Source organism: Ranitomeya variabilis, chromosome 2 (genome assembly GCF_051348905.1).
Source record: "Ranitomeya variabilis isolate aRanVar5 chromosome 2, aRanVar5.hap1, whole genome shotgun sequence".
Classification (NCBI taxonomy): domain Eukaryota; kingdom Metazoa; phylum Chordata; class Amphibia; order Anura; family Dendrobatidae; genus Ranitomeya; species Ranitomeya variabilis.
The window spans coordinates 1,062,673,518-1,062,688,578 of record NC_135233.1 but is presented as its reverse complement, the minus strand read 5'-3'; the positions used below and the strand labels follow the sequence as shown (position 1 = coordinate 1,062,688,578).

The 15,061-nt window shown below is 45.4% G+C and overlaps 1 protein-coding gene across 6 annotated transcripts in view; it reads right to left on the bottom strand.

The window, feature by feature from the left end:
• Positions 1–15,061, bottom strand: part of ITSN2 (intersectin 2) — a 135,922-nt gene that overhangs the window by 6,136 nt on the left and 114,725 nt on the right. For all 6 annotated transcript variants that reach the window (XM_077291508.1, XM_077291510.1, XM_077291509.1 and 3 more), the window contains 8 exons: positions 11,276–11,382; positions 8,350–8,533; positions 7,379–7,477; positions 7,134–7,301; positions 3,946–4,158; positions 2,496–2,617; positions 1,652–1,734; positions 1,309–1,392 (listed from right to left, as the gene is read on the bottom strand). In XM_077291508.1, the coding sequence (XP_077147623.1) occupies positions 1,309–1,392; positions 1,652–1,734; positions 2,496–2,617; positions 3,946–4,158; positions 7,134–7,301; positions 7,379–7,477; positions 8,350–8,533; positions 11,276–11,382 (1,060 nt within the window). The remainder of the gene's footprint in view (positions 1–1,308; positions 1,393–1,651; positions 1,735–2,495; positions 2,618–3,945; positions 4,159–7,133; positions 7,302–7,378; positions 7,478–8,349; positions 8,534–11,275; positions 11,383–15,061) is intronic.

Genomic DNA, 15,061 nt, shown 5'->3' with positions numbered 1-15,061 from the left:
TAGTACAATGACGCATTATAGCGAATCAGTGCAATGATGCATTATAGCGAATCAGTGCAATGATACATTATAGCTAATCAGTGAAATGATACAGTATAGCGAAATAGTACAATGACACATTATAGCGAATCAGTGCAATGACGCATTATAGCGAATCAGTGCAATGATACATTATAGCGAATCAGTGCAATGATGCATTATAGCGAATCAGTGCAATGATACATTATAGCGAATCAGTGCAATAATGCATTATAGGGAATCAGTGCAATGATACATTATAGCGAATCAGTGCAATGGTGCATTATAGCGAATCAGTGCAATGATGCATTATAGGGAATCAGTGCATTGATACATTATAGCAAATCAGTGCAATGATACATTATAGCTAATCAGTGCAATGATGTATTATAGCAAATCAGTGCAATGATACATTATAGCGAATCAGTGCAATGATGTATTACAGCAAATCAGTGCAATGATGTATTATAGCGCATCAGTGCATTGATGTATTATAGAGAATCAGTGCAATGATCCATTATAGCAAGTGCAATGATACATTATAGCGAATCAGTGCAATGATGCATTATAGCAAGTAAGTGCAATGACACATAGCGAATCAGTTCAATGATACATTATAGCGAATAAGTGCAATGATACATTGAAGCGAATCAGTGCAATGATGCATTATAGCAATTCAGTGTAAGGACACATAGCGAATCAGTGCAATGATACAGCATTCAGTTTAATGATACATAGAAGCGAATCAGTGCAATGACGCAGTATAGTGAATAAGTGCAATGATACATTATAGTAACGTTTTATACAGCCAGCAAATGTCTCTAACAGCAGTGAAGTGAGCAAGCTTCAAAAAATAACAATGGCGGAATTTAGGGTTTTTTTCACCAATTCATCGCACTTGAATTTTTTTGTCTCATTTTCCAGTACATTATATGGTAAAGTGAATTGGGTCATTGAAAACCACAACTTAACCCTCAAAAAAATAAATAATCAAGCCAGCCTGATATAAACTATGCTGATGGAAAAATAGAGCTATGGCTTTAGGAAGAAGGTGAGGAAAAAAATAAAAGTGCAAAAAAAAGTAGTGGGATGGAATTAATTGATAGAATTCTATCTGCCTGCAGCCACCACTAGGGGGAGCTGAAGAGCTTACTGCATACTGCTATACACAGACCTCAGTGCTACAAGCAGTATGTGGCGGATGTAGCCTTCAATGCCTGGAGACCAGAATGACATCCCTTTCACAGCGACAGCTTCTCTTTAGGACGCCCACCATTATTGTACACTTACCGTTAGGTTTACAGGCTTTTAACTCTGCCGCTTCGTTGACTTGCACCATGAGACGCCCAATCCCAGAAGTCTTGTGAGATCTCGCTGCGGGAAGAAAATTAAATTCTATATTGAGTCGGCCGTACTGTAATAATCTGTTCTATTATAATCTATAAAGGGGGGTGCAAAGACGGAAAAATACGGCTGCTATTCAGACTGGTAGCAAAATTAAAAAAAAAAAAAAAGAAAATCTAAAAAATAAAATAAAAGTGTTGGTACAAAGCAGAGACCCAAATAAAAGGTACGGCATGCTGGATTACTGGACTTTCTGGATTAAGGGGAATGTCACAAATACTCGGAATACCTTGGTACGCTTTTTCCCTTTTCTTCTTCTCGGTATCGATGAAGTTTTCCGAGGCGGATTTGATTTTTTGGACCCAGGCAGTTCTGAAAAAAAAACAGCAATGGACAAAAATGAGATCTTTCATATAGAGTGACTGCAGACTTCAGCCTCAAACCTGGACAACCCCTTTAACCTTAAAGGGGACATTTAAATGTATGTAATTGGGGCTATACATCATTTTTTTCAATTTTATTTTAGTAAAAATTAGGCTTTTAGAGGCGCTTTTTGTCCTTAAAGGGGACATTTAAATGTATGTAATTGAGGCAACATTTGGCAAAAATTTGGCAACATTCGGCTTTTACGTGCGATTTTTGTTACCCCGTATATTCAATTTTTATGTGGTCTGTGGTTGTAAATCAGCTTAGAGGAGGTCAGAAAAAGACAGATTTAGAGTCACAAACGCTGCTGTCAGTCGGAGCTCGCTGGAGGATTCTCAGTTTCCTCGTTCTGCGAGTCGTTCCGTGAGCCGGCAATAGACCGGCTTAGAGGAGGCAGAGGGGGCAACATTTTTTAATGAAATCCAATTGCAAAAAAAATTCTATACATGTATTTAAGAAAATTGGGGAACAACACCTTTTAATATGTCCGGAGGAGCCTGTAATATACAGCTGACATCCAGTTACAACAGCTGGGGACACTGCTTAACCCTTTAGACCCTGCAATCAATAGCAACCACTGCATCTAGGGAGTTTGTCGGATGGAGAAAGCCTTTTATGCCCGTTGTGCAAACTAATGGCCAGGTGTGGAGGGACGATATGGCTGCCGGGGGGCCAACAAGGCCGCCCTCATGGCTTCTAGAGCCCACCTTTCATTAATGTTGTCCGTTCTTAAGGTGTACACCCGGTCTATGTGGGAGATGTGGAACACCGGCTCTTCGCTGGATGGGTCACTGGGCAGCTTCACCAGCACTTCGTTTAGGAAAATTGGCTAAAAGAAGAAGAAGAAAAAAAATCATTATATAAAAGCTACAAAGTTCCACCACAAGTCCTGACTATGACAGCTGGTCCTGCTTGGAAATGTTACATCTTCCTGCAGAGATGTCATTCTCAGCTGTGTTTTCTTTAAGAAGTCACAGATTGTAAAGGGAAAGGAGACGCCGACCAGAGCGGGGAGAGAAGCAGGAAAGCAAACGCCCACTAAGCCCTAAGCACATAGGAGAATTAACACACAAAAAAAAACTATACAGCAAAAACTTAACAAAATGATCTATCCATATATAATAAAGTTTTTGTTTAACACCTTACATAGGATTTAATAGTAAATCATGGGGCAGTGCACATACCTGGAGTCACACAGGGGAGCCCATCACCCCCATCAACACCATTTTGGTAGTCATGTGGTGCCAGGCTGGGACTCATAGGAGATTGTTATTTAGATAAAGTACTGCAAGTTCATGTCCCATAAGAGGACAAAAAAATAAAGTGAAAATTAAAACAAAAATAAAACTATAAAAGGGTGATTCTATAATGAAAGGCATGCTGTAATAATAAACCTCCAAAATAATGGTGAAAAAAATGAAAAAAAAAAATATATATATTGCTCTTAGAAGAAGAGACAGAAAAAACTAAAGCGAAAAAAAAACAAAATTGCATCAATAAAGGTGACTACAGGGGTTTTCGGAGATTATAACATTGCTGGTACCAGGCGGAGACCCCACAATAAGCCCAGAAGCCCCTTCAGTTCGCTAATCAATGGGGTGCCATCATCAGGCTGACTCTGAGGATCTATCGTAGAGATTCCACCATTGTCACAGTCCTAGAAAACCCCTTTAATTCTGTAAGTCTTAGTTAAGGAATAAAGTCCTTTCTTTGCTCCTTTAAGGCCCTCAGGCCGCTGTGCTCGCAGTCTCCTTAAAGACTTTTTTAGAAACAATGTGCTGCCAAAACGTTTACCTATTACATCAACAAATGTGAAATCTGTAACGCCATATTGATAGTAAAGGTGGAACTGACCTCTACGGTCAATGGTTAGGAAACCGCAATGCGGCTGTATTCTAAAAACAGCGCCACACCGGTCCATAGGTTTAGTCTGGTATTGCAGCTTGTGCTCCACTGACATAAACAGGGCCAAGCTGCAGTACCGCTCACAGCCTGTGGACAGGTGAGGTGCTGTGTTGTAGGGAAAGTAGTTGCTTTTCTCTCTAATCGTGGACTACCCTTGATAAGTAACATGCCATGAGAAATGGTGGACTGTGAGGAGGCCGCCATGCAGCGGTGACTGCGCCCTCCATGCCGGGCCGGTAGCCCCTCACTCACCGTCTTGTACATCTTGTACTGGGCGCTGCTCCTAGGACTGAAGAGCTTGTCTGATCCGGAGGACACAAACTGCTTCACCATGTAGGTGAGGAGCAGGAAGTCGTTGAAGAGGAAGGCGTACAGCTCCTTGCTGCTCTTGGTCTTGTACACTTTGCCGCTGTGCAGGATCTTGCGGGGCCCCAGGCAGTTCGTCAGGGAATTAAACGTGACCTGCTGTAAAAGAAAGGAGACAAACTGTGATGGAGAAGGTCTACTGCAGGGAGGAGACGTGGTGGTCCTGACGGTCAGCGGGGGCCAGAGATCAGCAAAAGGACTCGCAGGACCCGAGTGCGGTGGTCACATCTGTGGTCAGTGGCTGGGAGCCCTGCGGACCTCCTCCTACCTGACGGCTTCGCCAGCGCCTCTTCTGACTAATGGGCCGGGTACAGTGTCAGCGTCGCCATATGAGGCATGTGTAATGTTACAGTGAACCGACTAATCAGAAGAGGCGCCGGTGCAGGATGTCACATTACTGCGAGGAGGCCGCAGCACCAGGAGCAAAAGAGGAGCACGCCGACCGACTGCACAGTCTGGTATACGCCTTGCTGTCACACAGACCAGCATACGCCTCGCCGTCACGCAGACCAGCATACGCCTCGCCGTCACGCAGCCGAGCATACGCCTCGCCATCACACAGCCGAGCATACGCCTCGCCATCACACCACCCAACATTCGCCGCACTGTCACATAGACCAGCATACGCCTCGCCATCACGCAGCCCAGCATACGCCTCGCCAGCACACAGAACAGCATACACCTCGCCGTCACATAGCCGAGCATACGCCTCGCCATCACACCACCCTGCATTCGCCTCGCCGTCACACAGACCAGCATACGCCTCGCCATCACGCTGCCCAACATACGCCTCGCCAGCACACAGAACAGCATACACCTCGCCATCACACAGCACAAGCCTCAATATCAGTGTCCAGCATACGCCTCACTATCAGACAGCGCAGCATACGCCTCACTATGACACAGCCAAGCATAAGCCTACCACACAGCGTAGTATATGCCTCGCTATCACAGTGCACTATATGCCTCATCATCACACAGCGCAGCATACTCCTCATCATCACACAGCGCAGCATACGCCTCACTATCACACAGCGCAGCATATGCCTCACTATCACACAGCGCAGCATACAGCTCACCATCACACAGCGCAGCATACAGCTCACCATCACACAGCGCAGCATACAGCTCACCATCACACAGCACTGCATACGCCTCACCATCACACAGCGCAGCATACAGCTCACTATCACACAGCGCTGCATACGCCTCACTATCACACAACACAGTATACTCCTCACTACCACACAGCACAGCATACGCCTCACTATCACACAGCACAGGCCTCACTATCACACAGCACAGCATACTCCTCACTATCACACAGCACAGCATACTCCTCACTATCACACAGCGCAGCATACTCCTCACTATCACACAGCACAGCATACTCCTCGCTACTACACAGCACAGCATACTCCTCACTACCACACAGCACAGCATACTCCTCACTATCACACAGCGCAGCATACTCCTCACTATCACACAGCACAGCATACTCCTCGCTACTACAAAGCACAGCATACTCTTCACTACCACACAGCGCAACATACGCCTCACCATCACACAGCGCAGCATACGGCTCACCATCACACAGCGCAGCATACAGCTCACCATCACACAGCGCAGCATACAGCTCACCATCACACAGCACTGCATACGCCTCACCATCACACAGCGCAGCATACAGCTCACTATCACACAGCGCTGCATACGCCTCACTATCACACAACACAGTATACTCCTCACTACCACACAGCACAGCATACGCCTCACTATCACACAGCACAGCATACACCTCACTATCACACAGCGCAGCATACGCCTCACTATCACACAGCGCAGCATACACCTCACTATCAGAGTGCAGTATACTCCTCACTATCACAGAGTGTAGCATACTCCTCACTATCACACAGCATACTCCTCACTATCACATAGCGCAGCATACTCCTCACTATCACACAGCACAGCATACTCCTCACTACCACACAGCGCAGCATACTCACTATCACACAGCACAGCATAATCCTCACTATCACAGAGTGCAGTATACTCCTCACTATCACACAGCCCAGCATACGCCTCATTATCACACAGCCCAGCATACTCCTCACTATCACAGAGTGCAGTATACTCCTCACTATCACACAGCCCAGCATACGCCTCACTATCACACAGCCCAGCATACTCCTCACTATCACAGAGTGCAGTATACTCTTCACTATCACACAGCCCAGCATACGCCTCACTATCACACAGCCCAGCATACTCCTCACGATCACAGAGTGCAGTATGCTCTTCACTATCACACAGCCCAGCATACGCCTCACTATCACACAGCCCAGCATACTCCTCACTATCACAGAGTGCAGTATACTCCTCACTATCAGAGTGCAGTATACTCCTCACTATCACAGAGTGCAGTATACTCCTCACTATCAGAGTGCAGCATGCGCCTCACTATCACAGAGTGCAGCATATGCCTCACTATCACAGTGCAGCATACGCCTCACTATCACACAGTGCAGCATACGCCTCACTACCACACAGCACAGCATACTCCTCACTACCACACAGCACAGTATACTCCTCACTACCACACAGCACAGCATACTCCTCACTACCACACAGCACAGCATACTCCTCACTATCACACAGCACAGCATACTCCTCACTATCACACAGCACAGAATACTCCTCACTACTACACAGCACAGCATACTCCTCACTATCACACAGCACAGAATACTCCTCACTACCACACAGTGCAGTATACTCCTCACTATCACACAGCACAGCATACTCCTCACTACCACACAGTGCAGTACACTCCTCACTATCACAGAGTGCAGCATACGCCTCACTATCACACAGTGCAGCATATGCCTCACTATCACAGAGTGCAGCATACGCCTCACTATCACACAGTGCAGCATACGCTTCACTATCACATAGCTTAGCATACGCCTCACCTAAGCACACGGGATCACCTTCCTAACACATAGCACAATGGCACACATGCCTTACCCAGAGGACATGTCAGGGCAGCTCGGCCATTGCTATTTGTTTACCTCAGTTAGTCCATCACACTGAACATGTGCTTGTAGCCACTCCAGCTTATCAGAATTCTCCTTTTCTCGAACGCCTTCGTTAACCTGAGAGCACAGCTCCTCCGAGCGCTCCAGAGCCTCCCTGAGATGACTGTGGTCGCGGTGGTGCTCCGGTGTGTTCTCTAAGATCTGGTGAGACATTGGGATCAGCACTGACTGCAGAGGATGGGGATCCTGCCTACACAGGGACTAGGCTGGACACTCACGTTCTTTAGGATGAGAGGATACCGAGTTATCCTTTGCATAGGTTTGAGCAAGAAGCTGGATAGAGGCATTCCCTTGCAGCGGGGGTCAGTAGCAAGTCTCTGTAGAGCAAACACACAGGAATATTAGGCCAAGACGTACTTAGTGCAAACTAATCACAGTGTCCAAAAAGAGAACTTCAGCACAAAATGACTGTTCAAACCAAGCACAGGTGCTCCATGCACCCCCGATGTGGTGGAACAGTTCAGTGCAACATCCCAACTACTGGTTTCCCATCTATGTCCGACCTCCTCATCCTTGATTGACAGATGTGACTTTACAGGAGCCAGAAAAGGGCAGAGAAAGATGGAGATCAAGTAGGTGGTAAGCGATTGAGCACCTGCGCTTGGTTTGAACAGTCATTTTGTGCTCACACACTCCCTTATATCTATTGGATGCCCTTGCAACTTAAGTTTAAAGAATATTTTGGGCCTGATGGATTTGATGCACTGGTATGCCCAGGTGACGATGCCGGAACTCCCATAGTGAATTGGTGATCCCCAATCCCATCCTATCAGTTAACCCCTTCAATGCTGAAAGACCAAACTTCCTTGTACTGGTGATTACATGGCTGCCATCACTATGAAGACAGCCGGGAAACTTGTATTCATCCCTGGAGGAGCCACAGAGGAACTGCCCATATTTTTAAAGAACAATTTCCTTGGAAAAGGCATCAATCAAGATGTGCCCCGAGAGTCACTGTAAACCCCCCTTTTTTCAGCTATACAAGTATATACAAATGCATATACAAAAGGAGGAAACCTCAGTATTGGGGGGTTCGTGTAATGAGCTTAGAGAGACCCATTGGTGCACCATGGCAGGATGTTCCCTGCAATCCATAGTGTCCGTATCACACATAGTAGGCGCTGCATAAGGCGCTAATCCCTAGCTCAAAGGCTAAGCAGTCAAGGAGTGAGGGTCACCATAAACCAACCTTCAGAAAATCCTTAAACTCAGGACCTTCATCAGTTTTGGACTGCAGCAGGGCAGCTCCATTCAGCTGGCAGCTGCAGAATCGGATATAAGCTTGCATATGTGACAGCTCGGTGACCAAGATGTCTCCTATCATCTCCACTGGCATCTTCTCCCCTCCGGTCTTCTTGCGCACGCGCAGTGCCCTGTAAGTAGTGAGACCAATAATATACAGATTGTTGAAAAATAACTTGGCACACACGTGATCTGATGCTGGGTGAAATTTAATAAAGAGAGTACATACAGACGTTTCGGTCAAAGACCTTCTTCAATGTACCTCTCACAAGATAATTGGGCTGCTACCCAGTTATATGAGGAACAAGAGGACCCCTTATTTGCTCCGTAAGGAGTGATCTGTGCAGCAGTAGCTCACTACGGTGATCCTCTCAGGACGCGGCATCCACCGCTCGTCCTCTTGTGTAAGCCACAGCCTCCTTACACAAGAGGACGAGCGGTGGATGCCGCGTCCTGAGAGGATCACCGTAGTGAGCTACTGCTGCACAGATCACTCCTTACGGAGCAAATAAGGGGTCCTCTTGTTCCTCATATAACTGGGTAGCAGCCCAATTATCTTGTGAGAGGTACATTGAAGAAGGTCTTTGACCGAAACGTCTGTATGTACTCTCTTTATTAAATTTCACCCAGCATCAGATCACGTGTGTGCCAAGTTATTTTTCAAGATTAGATGGTTTGGGCACCTACTTGCGCACCACCCTCAATAGTAGTGCCTACGGATATCTCTTACAATAATATACAGAGACTCAAAATATGGCATAGCAGGTTAAAGGGATATGACAGCAAGCAGAGATCTTCAAGATAATGCAGTCAAACAGCCGCGGGGTGTAGAACATATTTTGAGCACGCCGAAGACACTCGGTCAGCACAGAGCATGCTCGGAGAACACCTTATCCCAGCACATTCGCTCATCACTACTCAGTACCCAAAATCTCTGCGTGGTGCCAAATGGATTTGCTCTGTCTATAAAGGCATTTAATCCTGGAAATCAGTGCTGGTCTTCGATCACAGACTTCACCAATGTTATCGCCTCACTTTTAGGTTGACTGAATATTCTCGGGTTTAGAAAACTACTTTTCAAATGACCTATATGGAAAGGGATGGAACAGCTTCAAAGACGGTCTCTGTCTCTGGAGGACATGGCTTGTCAATTACTTACACCTGCAGCCCATTGATTTCACTGTGCACCAAGCAATGCTTCAGTCCATCTGTCGAGGCGCTGCAGTAAAAGTGAATACTAGGTTTATCCACAGATCACCACTGATCATTGTAGGATGAAGCAGCAAGGCTCTCTGTGATGAGGGATTGCTCAAAAAAGTGAACGGTTTAAAATAGGACCTTTCATTAGTTTTAAGATGTTAAAAAGGCCACACCATGGAATAGAGGCTGCAGAGCGGAATAAAATGTTTTTTTTCTCTTTTAATTGCTAATCTCTGTTGTGGAGATATTAGCCTGTAAACTTTAGGTTATAATTTATGATACTCCCCCAGATTTGCCTCTGAGGGTGTGTACTTTTTCACATGCATGACATTGACCAATCATAAGCAAGAGGCGTCGTGCAGGGTAAAGAAGAATAAGCCCCAAGAAGGTCAAAAAACATGTTTCCACCTGTGAGATGCAATGACAGAGAGCCCTGATCTCTGCAGCTACTGTGAAGAGTAGAGCAGGTAGGAGAGTGATTACAAACACCTCTAACTTTCGTCTGACAGCAGTCAGTGAGGTGGTAGAGAGAGAAGGATAAATGGAGTGTGAAAACAAAAGCAGCTGCAGCTCTTCTCTCACAGTGCTATCATCTGTGAATCCACCTCTTCCACACTGACTGTCATGAGTTGCAAGCTGAAGGTGCAATATCACATAGATCTGCTGAATTTTCTCCCCCCACACTGACTGCCGTCAGATGAAAGCTACCAGGTGTTTGTAATCAATTTCAGCTCGGCTGTACTCTACTCGTTGCTCACTGACTGCTGTGAGATGAAGGCTGAAGAATTAAACACACTCAGTTCTGCTCTATACAAAGTAGTTGCAGAGATCAGGGCTGTCATTACACCTCACAAAAAAAGCATGTTCTTCTTTCCTCTGCAAAATTCTGGCGTATGAGTGGTCAAAAGAAGCGACATGCTAATTCTTCATAGTACAGAGCAAGAGACACCAGCGGCAGAGCCACAAGACTGCCGGCAATTCCAATTCAGGAAAACGACCACCAGCATTTTCCTGAAGCGGTTTGGCCAGGGAAAACTCGTCAGCTGCTGTCATCTGAATGATGCCGTGTAATCCGCCAGAGTGTTGGACTCTGGACCCAAGCAGGGGGAGTAAAGTCCTATTTTGACTACATTTTTTTTAAGCAAACTGTTCCAGGGGGACAAGGATTTTATTAAACAAGAAAACCCTTATAGGCTTATAAGGGTTTTCTGGTTTAAGAAAATCCTTGTCCCTCGAGAGCAGTTTGCTTAATAAAAAAGTGCTTTACTTCCCCCTCCCTGGGTCCAGAGCGGAGTTTCTTCTGCTGCTTCTGGTATCTACAGTAAATCAGTGAGCTCAGCCATACTTAGCGGCTTGTGCTATCAACTCTCAAGTCTCAGCATTTTGGCCTCCAATGATGACATTTTCACATAGGCATGTGGCCATACCATCAGACACCAGTGAGGTCAATGTGCAGCCATCGCATGCCTGGGTCTAAACTACACGAATGGTGGCCAAAATACAGAAGCCAGCAGAAGATTTGGGAAGCGGCGGCACAGGGACAACCGAATCAGTAAGCTGAGTTTTACAAAGATTGAGATTTTCTACCATTCTAAGCTTTTGGCAAGAATTATTAAGAGGCTGGACGCTCCTTTAGACCCAGCGTACGAAGCGTTCAAAACACACAAACTCACTTCAGTAACTTTGTGTTGGACATAATAAGCTCCTTCCAGTTGACAAAGATCATCGCCATTTCGGCCTCATTCAGAACACCGGATTCTGCCATCGGCTTCTGGAAGACCTAGACGGAATCCATAAGAATTAGCAGAAGGCCATGATAGCACCCATAGTCCATGAGCCAAGAACCAAATTTGACGATATCGGTACCAAGCGGAGTGACTAATTCTCTTTGGTATTTTTAGGTAGATGCATGTCTGTAGTTTATTTTTTGATATGATAGCCCTTACATATACGTAGCTTATTAACCCCTTCAGCCCTAGGCCTATTTGTACCCAAGTGCCTAAGCCAATCTGACCTGTGCCACTTCATGGGCTAATAACTTTGGAACGCTTTCACCTATCCAAGCCATTCTGAGATTGTTTTCTCGTGACATATTGTACTTCACGTCAGTGCTAAATGGGAGTCAATATATTTTACCTTTCTATATAAAAAAATGCTAAATATTCGGAAATTTTGGAAAAATCGGCAATTTTTTAACTTTGAAATTCTCTGCTTTTTACAAAAATACTGATACCCCCCATAATAGTTATTAATTTACACTCCCCACATGTTTACTTCATATTGGCATCATTTTGAAAATGAAACCTTATTGTTTTACGACGTAATAGGGCTTATAGTTTTATGCGCAATTTTTCACATTTACAGCAAAACCCACTTTTCAAAGGACCAAGTCACTTCTGAAGTCACTTTAAGGGGCTTACATAACAGAAACCACCCATAAATTACCCCATTTTGCAAACTACACCCCTCAAGCTGTTCAAAACTCATTTTTAAAAACTGTTAACCCTTTAGGTGTTCCACAGGAATTTTAGCATGAGCCAAGAACCAAATATGACGATATCGGTACCACCCGGAGTGACTAGATGTAGTATTTGTAACAAAATTTAATCCAAGTTATGTAAATACACACTGAACATGTCATGTGCATATATATATATATATATATATATATATATATATATATATATATATATATATATATATATATATGTTACTCCATAATATCTTCAACATCGGACTCTGAATCTGACTGTTGTTCTACTGGCTCGTCTTCAGTACCCTTGTTCTGGCATGTCTGTAATCTGCACATGTCTGTGCACTTCAGGCCATTGCTGAGGCAAGTACACTGAGGAAGTTCACATGACCGCACACACTTGCAGGACAGTAGCTGTATAATAGCTTCTGGTGCTGGTGCCCCTTGCATCCACTTGACAACAAGCTTTCCGTCGTTATCTATCATCCAACCGCAGTCTGTTGGGTTTGCAACCCATGGCTGGCTCTGCAGACTTCTCCTCCAGATCGCAGCCTGGTAGTTTGCACGCAGTGCATGCATGAAAAGGCAGTCCTGGCAAGGAGGGAGTTGACTTGACTCTACCACTCCACGTCTGGCACAGAACAGCTGATAACGGAGCCTGTTTACCTCAGTTGTTTGGGTAGTTGGCAGGTACATGTGGCAGGTGATTTCCTGTAACTTCTCAAAAAGTTCGGTAGACACTTCCCATGAACGACCAACTTCCTGAAAGGCATCCTGGTATGTCTTGTTCATCTTCAACTGCTTGAGTGTCGTCATCTTCCCACGGCCAGCGAATGCACTGACGGTGTCACAGCCTGTAAATGCATGCATACCAATCAATGAATCACATACGCTGCCTCCCAATGTTCGGCTCAGAGTGGTGATATCCAGGAATCTTGTCCGGTTCTGTGTACCGCATTTCTGGAACAGGTGGGATGGGATTTTGTGGCACATGCCCAGACACAGGACCATGACATCAGTATCCTCCGAAGTGATGATGACCGACTTGTAACCAGATTCTGCTGCATGAAGAGCATGGAGAAGGAGGCGTGTGTCTGCTTCTTCTTGATTTGACTTAAGGTCAGCAGCCTCTTCCCACTGTTCTTTGGTGATCTTAAAGCAGAGCTGCTCACATGTGACATACAGCTCCTTCTCCTCAAGCTTCTCCCTGTGGTGTTTCGCCTTCCATTCTTCTACCAGAAACTTTATGAGACTTGCCTTGTTGGAGGAACTACTTAGAAGCTTTTTCCACTGCTGGATGTTGTGCCCATGTTGAATGTTCTTGAAATGGATCCCTGTGCCTTCATATCTGTTGACTCTTTCTGTATCTTTGATGGATGTCTCCTTGTAGACGTCAAAGACAATATCAATGCGCTTGCTCTTAGCACCCTCATGGATAGCGCGACTCATTGCTGTGCCTGCTAGCTGGCCAAATGTTGCATTGTTTCCCTTCAGTTTCTGAACCAGGCTCATCCCATCAATGATGGTTGCAGAGGGCTCGGGGATCACTTCTGCAGGACGAGCATTCCTCTCCAACTCCCTTGCGAGGGCAGCCTTGTTGGTCTTGCGGATAGACCCATCACCATTGGCAAGTGCCCATGGCAATGGACCCAGGGGATGAGTCAAGACATCACTCATTTGTAGCTTTCTGTTCTCAGCTACAAGTATCATCTGGCCAAATAGGTTTCTGTCAGCCTTCAAAATTACCTCCTTGCCAAGACCTTGTCTGCGTGTCTTCATTTGGATGTTAGAGAACGTTTTAAGTTTGTTCTTCGTCATCTTGTCATGAAACAATGTAGTTGGCTTATCGGTACCCAAACGCTCATCCTTGAATGTTTGATATGCATCCTCTCCTATACTGTATGCCCCTTGAAGGTCTTTGGCTACATCTGGTGGTGCTACAGTCGCTGTTGACAAACTGATAAGTTCACCATTATGCTCTTTGTTGAAGGGGTTCACCCAACCTGTCTCCAGCAGTTGAACGAAAGATTGGACATCGGCTTCATCTCTTCTAATCCTAGACACCTGTAGGTCTGAATGGCTGAAGTCAGTATATTGTTGGCCTACCAGGGCCCTCAGCTGCCTCAAGTACATACTGCGGTACTCTGATGTCAGGTAGAACCTGGAAACAGCTCCAACTTTGAGGCTGAAGCCTTTTGTGCCCCCTGGTGTCTGGGTGTCTTTGTTGATTGTCTCTTCAATGGTCTGGTCCACAGGAATTCGTCCAAAAGGATTCTTGCTACCGATCTGGACCGAAAAGCCACCTTGCATGAAGTATTCATGGACCTCTGGGTGTTCTATGGGCAGCCGAGACATTGTGGCATAGTAATAGGTTAGGTATCGGGCATAGTTGACCTTGTCATAGGCAAAACACCATGGTATCATCTGTCGGATTGCTCCTAGGTGAAGCATCCAGTTGCCTTCTCTTGAAGCTCGAACCAGGGCCAGCATGGTCTCGACCATGTCCAAGTATGACATCCAGAATGCTGAGAGTTGTTCATTTCTGAGGGTCTCAAGATAAACTTGAAAGAGCTTCAGGGTAAGTGTGCAAGATTCATTATCCAAGAGCTTTTCGAAGGATCCCTGCGACACACTGATGCGAAAGTTTGTGATGTTCTTCAGTGTTTCATCCAGATGGTGAAGGTCCCTTGCATGGTTTTCTTCTAGCCATGGAAGGAAGTTTTTCTATAAACTGCAGAATTAGGGTAACCAAGTTTGGGTTTGCCGTTAACCCTTGCTAGGTTGCAGGTAAAATTGGATTACAATGTAATATCTGGAAAAAAAATGAAATTTTGAAATTTCGCCTTCATTCTGCTAAAATTCCTGTGGAACACCTAAAGGGTTAACAGTTTTTAAAAATGAGTTTTGAACAGCTTGAGGGGTGTAGTTTGCAAAATGGGGTAATTTATGGGTGGTTTCTGTTATGTAAGCCCCTTAAAGTGACTTC